Here is a 12,856-nt window from a genome sequence, read left to right on the forward strand (position 1 = left end):
AGTTCTTTATATATTGTGGATACAAAGCCTTTGTCAGATATACATCTTGCAAATATTTTCTGTGGATTTATTTTCTTAACAGTGTCCTTCAAAAAGTAAAAGTTCTGTATTGCTTATGCTCTTTATGTTCTAAGAAATCTTTGCTTGGCCCGTGGATACAAAGATCTTTTTTTCTGTTTTTGTTTTTTTTTTTTAATAAAAGTGGTATAGATTTAGCTCCAACATTAACTTTTATAATCCATTTTGAGATAATTTTTAAATATGGTGTAAAGAGAGTCAGAGTAAACTTTGTTTTCCCATAGTAAGCCTTGAAATCAGATAGTACAAACTCCATTTTTGTTCTTTTTCAAAATTGTTTTGGCTATTCTAAAGGTCCTTTACCTGCTGGGATTTTGATTGAGAGTGTAGATCAGTTTGGGAGAGAATTGACATCAAAGTTCTAATCCATCAGCTTGCTTTTTTTATTTAGGTCATCTTTAACTTCTCTCTGCACTGTTTTATAATTTCTCATGTACGGATATTTCCTGTCTATTGTCAGATTTAAGTATGTCATAGTTTTGATGGTATAGTAAGTAGCATTCTTTTCATTTTAATGTTTATTTCTTCCTGGTATATAGAAGTAGAATTGATTTTTGTATGTTGAACTTGTATCGTGCAACTTTGTTAAATTCCCTTACTAGTTTTGGTAGCTTTCTTGTAGATTCCTTACAGTTTTCTACATAGATAAATCATTTTGTCTGTGGTTAGAGAGTTTTATCTTTTCCTTTTCAGTCTTACGCCTTTTCTTTTCTTGTCTGACTGTACTAGGATCTGCAGTAAATGTAGAGTGCATGTGATAAGAAGGGACATCTTTGTTCTGTTTTAATTCTCTGGGGGAAAGCATTCAGTCTTTCACCATTAAGTGCAATGTTAACTGTAGGTTTTTCATGGAGGTTGAGAGAGTTCCTGCTCTTCCTAGTTTGTTGAGTTTTACTGTGAGTGTGTATTAAATTGATCATTAATTATAATTAATTTATTATAAATTGGTAAAAATGTCAAATGCTTCTTCATTTATTGAGATGATCATGTGGTTCTTTTTTAGTGTATTTATATGATGGATTACAGTGATTGATTTTTTTGAACACTACCCCAATCTCGTATTCTTGGGATAAATCCTGTCTGGTCAGGATATATTGTCTGTTTTTATGTATTGCTCAGTCTGATTTGCTAAAATTTTGTTGAGTGTTTTTTGCATCTATGTTATTGGTGTAGTTCATTTCTGACATGATTTATTCTTTTCTATTATTTCTTTCCTGAGTTTTTTTTTTTTTTTTTCTTTAAATTTATTTATTTGACAGAGAGAGAGCGAGAGAGGGAACACAAGCCGGGGGAGTGGGAGAGGGAGAAGCAGGCTTCCCGCGGAGCAGGGAGCCCGATGTGGGCCTCGATCCCAGGACCCCGGGATCATGACCTGAGCCGAAGGCAGACGCTTAACGACTGAGCCACCCAGGCGCCCTTTCCTGAGTTTTATTGACTCTCCTTTATCTTCTCCTCTTGTCTGGCCATCTCTTCCCCAAGTGCTTCCTTCATGTTATGTGTTCTCCTTTGGTGACTGCAATTGCTTTATTAAGTGTATTTTTCCGTTAACTTCTGTATAAATGTTTCTTTTTTTTTTTTTTAAGATTTTATTTATTTGAGAGAGATCATGTGTTTGTGAGCACGAGCAGGGGGGAGCAGGGAAGGAGACGGGAAGAGGGAGCGGGAGAAGCAGGCTTCCCTCTGCGGATCGCAGGACCCTGAGATCATGACCTGAGCCAAAGGCAGACACTTAACCAACTGAGCCACCCAGGCGCCCCCATAATTTCCATTGTTTTTATGGCAGATTATTTTCAAGTATGTTTTATTTGTCAATAAGTTTTGTACTGCTGTTTTTCCACTTTTTTGTAATAGTGTCTTTGAGTGCTGTGCTTATACCATTTTGATACTCCTATCTGAATGAGTTGGAATTTGCAGGACCTGCTATTAGCAGGAGGCTCCTGTAGACGAGGAAGATAAGCCAGGGTCATTTTTTTAGGCTTTGCTACGCAGGGACTCTCCCTCCTTTGCTGTGGTGTGGTCACAACTCCTCTGCCTCTAAGAACCTGACTTTATTCGGGGTGCCTGGGTGGCTCAGTCGGTTAAGCGGCTGCCTTCAGCTCGGGTCATGATCCCAGGGTCCTGGGATCGAGCCCCACATCGGGCTCCCTGCTCAGCGGGAAGTCTGCTTCTCCCTCTTCCTCTGCCTCTCCCCCTGCTTGTGAACTCTTTCTGTCTTTCTCTGTCAAATAAATAAATAAAATCTTAAAAAAAAAAAAAAAAAAGAACCTGACTTTATTCAAGAAGACTTTATTTCAGTCCTGAGCTCTACAGATTCTCTTACTGGTTTCTGCCTCTGAGGAACACAGCCCTATCTTCAGGTATCTGTTTCCCCTTTAGAAGGCTGCTTTCTTGAGCTCTGTTACCCCCAGGCCCCCCTGGGGACTTTCCACCTTCTTTCTTCACCTGACCTCTGCGTTCCCTGTTTGGTATTTGCCCTACTCAATAGCGCTTGGCACTTGGAGTGGGTTTCTCTTCTGAGAATGGATATTTATGATCAGTATCTGAGGCCTGCTATCCCTAGTTGCCTCTGAACTCTCTGTGCCTCCCTACTGCACCTCCAGAGCTTCTCTCACCAGTTCTGCTGATCTCATGTGCTTTGGCCACATGTAAATATAATTGGGAGTTTGTAGGTTTCCTCGGACTTGCAGTTTTGCAGAAGGTGAAGTTGTAGATTAGTAAGGAATTTTTCCCTCTTTGTTTCTTCTGTATCATTTCCAAGGGGAGCAATTTGAAGATTAGGAACTAAACTGCTGTCATGTTTCTATCCCAATATTGCCTTCAGACAGAGATTGCTGACCATGAGAGCAAGATCAAAAGAGCAGAATGGTTTTTTGATCTATAAATGTTACACAAAAATGAGTGATGTGTATTCTCAGGATCACTTTATTATTACATTTTGATATTCTAAAGCATAGTTTAGGAAAAAGAAAATGTTTCTTCTGCCATCCTATGACTCTTGAAAGATATTACATAAACTCTATAGTTCTTTATAATACCTGTATAAACTCTATAGTTATAAGTATTATAGTCCCATCTTCCTTCCTGAGGCTAATTAGAACACAAATTCAATATAAATTTATCTCTTTCATTTGTGTATTTGTTACACCTGTAGGCCCACTTTTCCCTTTATGCTCCATCTATTTGAAATTCTTATATTTCTTATATACAATGGAATATTATGCAGCCATCAAAAGGAATGAGATCTTGCCATTTGCAACGACGTGGATGGAACTGGAGGGTATTATGCTGAGCGAAATAAGTCAAACAGAGAAAGACATGTATCATATGACCTCACTGATATGAGGAATTCTTAATCTCAGGAAACAAACTGAGGGTTGCTGGAGTGGGGGGTGGGGTGGGAGGGATGGGGTGACTGGGTGATGGACACTGGGGAGGGTATGTGCTCTGGTAAGCGCTGTGAACTGTGCAAGACTGTTGAATCTCAGATCTGTACCTCTGAAACAAATAATGCAATATATGTTAAGAAAGAAAAAAAGAAGAAGAAGAATGTAGCAGGAGGGGAAATCGGAGGGGGAGAAGAACCATGAGAGACGATGGACTCTGAAAAACAAACTGAGGGTTCTAGAGGGGAGGGGGTTGGGAGGATGGGTTAGCCTGGTGATGGGTATTGAGGAGGGCACGTTCTGCATGGAGCACTGGGTGTTATGCACAAACAATGAATCATGGAACACTACATCTAAAACTAATGATGTAGTGTATGGTGATTAACATAACAATAAAAAAAATTTAAAAAAAAAGAAATTCTTATATTTCTTGTACATAAGACATGTCTGTTCTTGGGGCACGTGGGTGGCTCAGTCTGTTAAGTGTCCAATTCTTGATTTCAGCTCAGGTCATGATCTCAGGGTCATGAGATTGAGCCCTGTGCTGGGCGTGGAGCCTGCTTAAGATTCTCTCTCTCCTTCTGCCCCTCCCACCCTCCCTGCTTGGGCGTATGCTCACTTTCTCTAGTGTACACTCTCAAAAAAAAAAAGCAAAAACAAAACACGTCTGCTCTCATATGTATTTGTTATTTATGTAACTCCAGACTCAGGTTTTTCCCATCTCTTTACTATTGTATTGTTATTAGACAGGCTTCTCTGTGAAGTCAAACTGGTGGGTGCACACTCTGTGCCTCAGGCTTAGAAAGTGACCAGCTGGTCCTAGTCGTTTGGAATGTCTAAGCCAATCAATTTTGCTTTACTTTCACTGTCTCTTTTCTAGTGATTGTGTCTTGCATAGGTAAACAAAAAAGAAAATTAGAATTACCAGTAAGTAATCTTCTGGATTACTAAGGCAGGTTATCAAGCTAGTGAAATAATGTCAATTTATTGTACTTTATAGAGTGTATATTCTTTTTTTTTTTTTTTTAAAGATTTTATTAATACAGAGAGAGACAGCAAGAGAGGGAATACAAGCAGGGGGAGTGGGAGAGGGAGAAGCAGGCTTCCTGCTGAGCAGGAGCCTGATGCGGGGCTCGATCCCGGGACCCTGAGATCATGACCTGAGCCGAAGGCAGATGCTTAACAACTGAGCCACCCAGGTGCCCCTAGGGTGTGTATTCTTAAGTCTTCTTTCTCCCAAGGATTTTCTAAGGAAAGATGTTTTTAAAAAGAGAGAGAAAGAAACTTATTAAATCTGGCCCTCTAGTGGTGTGAAACATAAGAAACTAGCAAAGCAATTCTGTGCTTATGAATGTTTTCTCCTTCCTCAAATCCATTTAATGGGAAACGGGTTATATTGTAATCAGTTTACAGCAAATTAGAATTAAGCATCTTGGTTCCATTGTTTCTTCCATTTAATTTTATTAAAAATTATGTTCAAATGGAGTAAAGAGCCATTGAAACCCAAAGATGTGGCTAAATCTTGCCTCCTGATTAACCTCTGGAATTTTTTTCATCCTTTTTCGTAGCTTTGGTGTCATCCCCAGCACTCCTCTGGCCATCCATACACCGCTCATGCCAAACCAGAGCATTGATGTCTCCCTGCCTCTCAACACCTTGGGCCCAGTCATGAAGATGGAACCTCTGAATAACCTGCAGGTTAGAGTTTTACTTCCCTCAGGGGGTGCAACTTGATACCTTTCCGATTTTATTTCATTTATGTATGAAACAACCACTCTCTCTTCCTCATATTAAGATTTGGTCATGGAGTATTCAGATTTGAAATAACTATTGGAGAAGAGTTTGTTTATTCATTTATTTAGAGAGCACAAGGGAGGGGCAGAGGGAGAGAGAGAGAATCTTAAGCAGGCTGCATACCCAGTGCGGAGCCCAACTCAGGGCTCGGTATCATGACCCTGAGATCATGACCTTAGATGAAATGAAGAGTCGTTTGCTTAACCGACTGAGCCACCCAGGTGCCCGCCCCTTTTTTTTAAAAAAAAAAAAAAAAAAAAAGGTCATATTGGTGCCTAGCTGGCACCAGGCACCAATAAGTAAAAGAATGAGTAACACAGGAAGTTACTCATTCTTTTACTCAACAAACATTTAGAAACTTTTAAAGATCTTATTTATAAACCTTTTTTCTAAAAGACTTTTGTAGTGAATTTGTCATTTATATGAGAACAGATGTATGTAGAGGTTATCTTTGAACACACAACCACAAATAGAGTTATTTGGATTTAAAGGCCCCCTATTAGCACATAACTATGATAAGTAGCAGTGTCTTAGAGGAGCTCAGAACTTTATCAGGTCTACAAGAGCCTCTCGATCTTGAAAATACTGAATTTTTTAGAATGCTTAAGTACTAGCTGAGAGTTTCATTCAGTTTTCATCTGTTTTGAATTTCTCTTTGAAATATAAGCCTTCTGGGGTTCAAGCAACATGAAGGCAGACTAGTAAGCTTATAAGCTCAAGTGTAGCAGTATCAAAGGGTTATTAATACAGATATAAGCCCTCGATGTTGTGGGTTTTTAAATGCTCACAAGGACAAGAGAGACAGCCCTGGGTCCACCTGAGATTGGGAACTGTAAGTGATCTCTGCACAAAGCTAATACCCTGGAAGGTAACTCCCTCAGTGGACGGGAAACTGGGAAAACTGTTTACAGTAAGGCAGGTGATGGAAAAGTTTCTCTCTGACCAGCATTCTGCATGCCCTCTTATGACAAATCCAGGACCCAGTGTTTTGCCATACATGGCATAATATATGGGCATATAGCCCAAACTTAGGTACAATGTTCTCCAAACCAATAAATTAATGTAAAATTGGTCCAGGACTGGTGAAACCCAGGGTACCTGGCAGAAGCAAATGCAAAGCAGTCATTTTGCAACAGCTCTAAGCTTCAGAGCCATCAGGACTCCCAGCTGAAAAGAAAATCTCTTTTCAAAGTGAGCTCACAGGGGCAGCGCCTAGGAGGCACAGTCGGTTGAGCATCTGCCTTCCGCTCAGGTCATGATCCCAGTGTCCTGGGATCGAGTCCTTCATTGGGCTCCCTGCTCGGCGGGAAGCCTGCTTCTCCCTCTCCCTCTGCCCCTCTGCCCCACTTGTGTGTGCTCTCTCTCTCAAATAAATAGTCTTTTTAAAAAAAGAAAGAAAGCTCACAATTTGAACCATAAAAAGAGGGAAAGGTATACTATGAAAGACAGAAGACACAGCAGACAGAGGATGAGGACTCCCCTTCCACCAAGAACTTGAAATGAATAGCCTGAATGAGACTAAAAATATAAAATATGTTTAAAATGATTAAAGAAAAATATCAACCTTCTACTTTCCAGTCAAGACAGGTGGGATACCATTGCTCAATCATCTGGAAATACCAGTGTGAATCCTAGTACTGATGGTGAGACATCACCAGTACAATTACTTGGAGTTAAGACTAATGTTCTTTGGTAGTTTAAATACCAGCACACCAGGCCTGTTCACCAGTTCACTACCTTGTTGCCACAGTTAGTGGATGCCTCTTTCTCTGCAAAGGGTATAATGATTTGGAGCAAAGACGAGTGAGTCATGAAAGAACTTGGCTCAGACTAGAAGAACAAAACCAGGATTACTGTGCAGATGGAATTGGCTGTTACTATGATGCGAGCAGCGTGTTAAGGGGCTTTTCCAGCACAGAATCCTGAAGTAAGGAACTAACCCAAATCTACACCTGCTCCTTTTTCATGGAAATCTAACCTCCTGTTGGCCCATAGAGCCTCTAGCACAGTATTTGAGAACAGTCAGCATGACTGCAAGAATGCTTTACTGTAGAAGTGGGAAAAGGAATTTGGGTCACAGAAACCAGGGCAAATTTTTCTGCTTTTAAAACAAAAAGGAGATAATAAAGAAATGAATGTCAGTTTACCTTCCTATTTGTATTTCCATTTCTCATTCAGTGAAATGAACATCCCGAATAAGGAACCCTCATAAGAGCAGTTGAATCTTAGTCCAAATCCTTCCCTCAAAAGTACTGATTAGGACTAGTAAATTTTTGTTTTTGTAAACCTGAAGTTAGAAGAAGCAGACTTTTAAAAATTTTACATCTTCTGTCAAGGATGTCATAATTATGGTGATTTTCTCATTAATTGACATTTCCCAGTGGAGAAGATAAGCAAAAACTTAAAAGAGAAACACTTTTTTCCCCCCCACTATGAGCAGCTCTATTTAATGTCTGCTGGTACTAGTTGAAAGTAATGGCTAGCTTAAGGTGGGTGGTTTACTTTAGATTTCACCTTCCATTCTGCCCTTGTCCCAGTATAAACAAAAAGAATCAAATATTAACTCCAACAAGCTTAGATCATAAAGATCCAGATAAAGCCAGGTAAAGATTGATTGGCATTTAAACATTATATTTGCATAGTGTTTGAATTCAAGAACTCACATGGGAAAATGAGTGCTTTTCTACTTCAGACCATAAAATCAGGAAAGAAAAAAAATGTTTGGAGTTTGAGGAAAAGAAATTTTGAAGGCAGTGTGGGTTAAACTATTTTGGCTAATTTCATATCAACATATAGGACAAATAAACCCAGCTGCCAGAAGTTATTTGCTTAATTTTTTTGTGTTTTTAACCATAATTCAGTCCCAACTTCCCATGAGATCAGACCCTTCAAAAAGGTCTATCACTTTCACTTTCTTGAAGTCCCCTCTAGAGTCTTTTGACCTGCTCTATTCTGGACTGATTTTCTTATGTGTGAAAGATGGCTGTCATCCTGGGATCTCCCTTCATCATCACTCTGTGGTTCATTGCCTTCTCTCTTCTATGTTGGGTCTCCTATTATATGGTTCTTTTCTTTGATTACTTCCTCATTTTGATGAAAAACATCCTCCCTCCGGTAGCTTCCTGAGAATGGGTATGTAGAGAATAAAGTTTTTGAAGTTTCACATGTTTTAAAATGTCTTCTTCATACTTTCTGACAGTTTCTGTATATCTAGGTTAGAAATCATTTTGCTTCTAGTCTGATGCTATTCTGATTCTTGATTTTTTTTTTTTTTTTGCGCTGTGTTCTTTCTCATTTAAAGCTTATAAGATCCTTTCTTTATCCCTCATATTGTGAAATTTCACATGATGTGCCTCTAGAGGTATCAGTCCCTTGTCACCCATTGTACTAGGTGACTCACTGGGCTCTTTCATAGTGGAAGCTTGTAGCCCTTGGTTCTGGGAATTTTTTTTTTTTTTTTAAACTTTTGTAGATCTCCCTTTATTTTCTGTTTCTCTTATTAGAAGTCTTTTCATTTGGATGTTGACCCTTCTGAGCCAATCCCTGTTTTTCCCTCTTATTTTCCATCTCTTTCTCCTTTTGCTTTACTTTCTAAAAACTTTTTATGGAAAATTCTTAACATTACAAAAGTAAACAGAATAGTGTAATGAGTCCCTGTATACCATACCCATCGTTGAGCTTCAGTGATTATCTATAGTTAATATTGTTTCATCTATACCCCTGTCCACAGCCCTACTCCATAATATTTTGAGGCAAATCTCAGACATACCATTTCATCTGTAAAATTTCAATATCTGCAGCAGGCCCTGAAAACGGTGTTGGGTCTGTCTGCCAGTAGATTCTGTGTGTTCTATCTGGGCATCTCTCTTTGGTCCTGATGATTCTTCTGTCCGTGGGTTGCAGGGAGGCCAGGGGAGGATCAGAGTGTGGCTTTCTAAACCATGAGACCCAGGACCAGAGTTCCAGTTTACTCATCACTGAGGGCAGCTGGAATCCTCTGTGTCAGTACTTTCACGTCTGTCTTCTTGGGCTGGCTTTAATTCTTCCAAAAATTATCTTTGACTCTCTTGTCTAGAATATAAAGGCTTTATGCCAGCTTTTTGGCAGCTAAATTGGGAAAGATGGCTGGAGAGTCTCAGCATTCATTATGCATAAATTCACTGAATCCACCACCCCTCAGCCATGCCTGGCATCCCCCTCAAAGTATCATGTATTTTATCCTCTAAAAGAATTAATCTTCACTTTTTTTGCTGAGGGGCTAAGGTAGCATAGAGTGGTGGTGGGGATTTGGGACCCCAACAGCATCTTAATCCTTTTTCTTTTGACACTCCCTCCCTACATTTCCCCTCCATACAGTTCCAGACGTGCTGCCAGTCCTGAGCTTTTGAGAATTATGGTGGTGTTGCTGCTGATCCATGTCTTTTACAGACACCAAGATTTTGTTGCTATTGTATTTTTTTTCCTTCCCTATCTTTGTAATTTATACCTTTAAATTTTTTTTCTTTAATTATGGCAGAAATTGTTTCAGGAGAAAGAAATTTTCCTTGTGATTTTCAGTCTACTATCTTTACCTGAAAGTCTGATAGCACCTTTATAAAAATTCTTCCTTCTATAATTGGGAGCCTTAGAGGTAAACCTATGGATAAAGAATTGGGTTTTTCCTGTATATGGTGTTTCTTATTGATCACATAAGTATTGTTTGATAGGAGGATGAATATTAGCGAAAACGTCTCTCAGTTTTTTTCTTTGAAGGTCTCTTCTAAAACAACTTCTTTCATTTCAACCTTTGAATGATTAGGGCAGAAAGTGCTGAAGATCCCAGCTGCAAAGAACACAATCTTACAGTCCTATTTATTCATACCTTTAAGATCTTAGCCAAAAGGCTTTTTTTTTTTGCCAGTGTATGGCCTTGAGAAAATTCTGTCCCTTGCTACTCCTACATTTGAGTCGCAGCCTGTGAGACAATCAGTTGCAGATGGTGCCTGTCCCTGATATTTCATGGCTTACATATGTCAGTTCACACTCAGAAAGCCCACAGCTGTAGCTATTATACCAGAAAAACTGATAAATGCTTCCAAATGGAAGACCTTTTCAGCAGCTTCCATCAGATGAAGCTAACCAGATTGGCATTTGCTGAGTTTTCTTGACTGTTGTGCAGGCCAAACAAGTTCAGTGTTAAAAACCTCCTTTGGTCTTCCAGGATCCACAGTTGAGGACTGTGCACTCTGATTGCTTTTATGGGACTGCATGCTGCTTGAATAGCTGTGGAGTCCTTGAAGTGGTGGATTTTATGGGAACTATAAGAGATTCCCAGGTTGGACAGATAGATCCAGTGCTGAAAATAACCCCTGTAGACAGGACGAACCTGAAATATTCCATTAGCAATATGTAGGTCATAGAGGCTTGGTTATGAAGGATGAAAACATGTTACTACCAAAGAAAGAGAAAATTACTTTCTGTGATTGCTGCTTCAAATTTGATGTACTTTTCATGTCTTATCTGAGAAATTAGAGTATCTTATATACTACATATTGCTTTTTTACTAGGTTATCCCTGTTCAGAATACTCCTTATCCTTTTTATTAAGGTAATCAAGATTCTACTAAGCAGTATCTTTTGTCTTTCAGTCAAGTACTGGCTTCTGAGACTCTCTTTTAGGATATATCTATTAATAGCAACTACCCTGTTTGAATAACTACCCGTAAGCAGTAGACAAGAAAGCAGAGGTGGTCCAGTGGATTGTAAATCTGGCGTCAATGGCAGCACACAGTTGTTCCTGAAATCCAGAATTCAGTTCTCAAAACACCCAAGCTTGGGACCTAGTTCCTCATAAAAAAAAAAAAAAAAGGGTCTCTGAGATCAGATTACTCAAGTAACAGAGGCCCAAGCTGCAAATCTTGAGCAAATAATGAATTTCACACAGTAGTTCTAAAGTGGTAATAAAAGTGATTTGTGGGTTTTCATCTATTAAAATCCCAGCCGTCTTTATATCGTGATGGTAAGTTAGGAGTCGATGAAAAATGGAATCAGTTTTGTGGTTTTGATTTGATAAATAATTGGAAAGTAGATGTAACCATGTGATCTTTATGCAGTAGGGGACTTTGAATTCTGAATAAAAAGTAGGTATCTCTTTCTAGTCCCTCTGTTCTCATTATGGCTGATAATCTTTATGCAAAGCCTTAAAGCTTTACACTACATCATGAGCTGGAATTAAAGAGAGCTCACTGGGATTTTTCTTAGCTGGATTGAAGCCCACTTGAGAGCCATATCCTGCCCTCATTCCTATTTACACTCATATTTTGCTGTAGCATCATGTTCAGTGAGATAAAAGAATTTGCTTTATTCACAATTTTTATGTAGGAGTTATGCAGAGGCTTCATGGTATTGAGGTCCATACACCTTGAAAATAAAACTTTCAAGCTCTATTTCTTTTTTTTTTTTTAAGATTTATTTATTAGAGAGAGCAAGAGGGGGAAGGGGCAAAAGGAGAGGGAGAGGGAGAGAATCTCAAGCAGACTCTGTGCTGAGCGGCAGAGCCCACTGAGGGGCTCCATCTCACAATCCTGAGATCATGACCTGAGCTGAAACGAAGAGTCAGACGCTTAACCGACTGAGCCACCCAGCCCCAAGCCCTATTTCTGATCGAGTTTACCCTATATTAGCAGTGATGGCATCTCAACATCTACATGAATACTACTAATGATTTACTACCCTAAAATGGCCCGTTCATCTTGAAACTGTTAAAAGTTATTTATATTGAACTAAAATATGTCTTCCTTTAAATTCTATGTGTAGATCCTAGTTCTATAGCTTGTGGTTTTATAGAACAAGTTTCTCTCTGAATCAAGGTTCATAGGGCCTGAAAATCAGTTAGGTGGGCCTATAATGAAAATATATTCAGTCTGAATTCATTTTCTCTTTCAGTCCACTTCAGGAATGCCTAAATTTATGGAAGGACATTTATTTGTGTGCACTGCAAATAGATGCCAGTTTTATTGTTCTAATTTTAAGTAGAAAAGGTGGTTAGAAATAGAGACACTGGTAAATGTACTTAGAATCAGTTGCAGTTGGAGACGAAGGAAAATATTATTTTTGAGAAGTGTGTGAATAAATGGTGGTCCTTGGTGGGGTAACAGTGTTCCTTTCCAGGAGCCATTGAAGGAGTCGGAAGGCTGAAAGCACAAAACTTCTCAATTCCATGGCTCATGCTCCTGAGAATGATTTCTGTCCCTTCTATGTCTGATCTGTTGCTCCAGTAAAACTAGTCAGAGCTGGCATCTGTGCGTGGTGTTCTGCCTGTTTGTCCAGGCATCTTGGAACCTGTCTGCCCTCCTTTTGTCCGCGTTAAGGTTTGATAATACAGTGGGGCAGAGCATGGGCACACCTGTGAACCCGTTTGATTTCTGATTTGCTGCTGACTAATCTGAGACTGTATGTTGATTACCTAGAACCTAGTTTAGGTTCTAGATCACTTTTAGCCTAGGATTTAAAAATGAGTATGTTCATTCTCTCTCATTATTGAGGTCTGTGAATTTCCACTGGGTCTTCTGTCTTACGACATACCAGACTGGGGTGTGGATTATCTAGTCACTTTAACTGGTA

General features: G+C 39.3%; 1 protein-coding gene across 5 annotated transcripts in view; it reads left to right on the forward strand.

Annotated features, from left to right (window-relative positions):
- AP2B1 (adaptor related protein complex 2 subunit beta 1) overlaps positions 1-12,856 on the forward strand; it is a 133,500-nt gene that overhangs the window by 94,369 nt on the left and 26,275 nt on the right. For all 5 annotated transcript variants that reach the window (XM_078063718.1, XM_078063724.1, XM_078063712.1 and 2 more), the window contains one exon: positions 5,030-5,159. In XM_078063718.1, coding sequence (XP_077919844.1) covers positions 5,030-5,159 — 130 coding nt within the window. The remainder of the gene's footprint in view (positions 1-5,029; positions 5,160-12,856) is intronic.

Source organism: Halichoerus grypus, chromosome 2 (genome assembly GCF_964656455.1).
Source record: "Halichoerus grypus chromosome 2, mHalGry1.hap1.1, whole genome shotgun sequence".
Lineage (NCBI taxonomy): Eukaryota > Metazoa > Chordata > Mammalia > Carnivora > Phocidae > Halichoerus > Halichoerus grypus.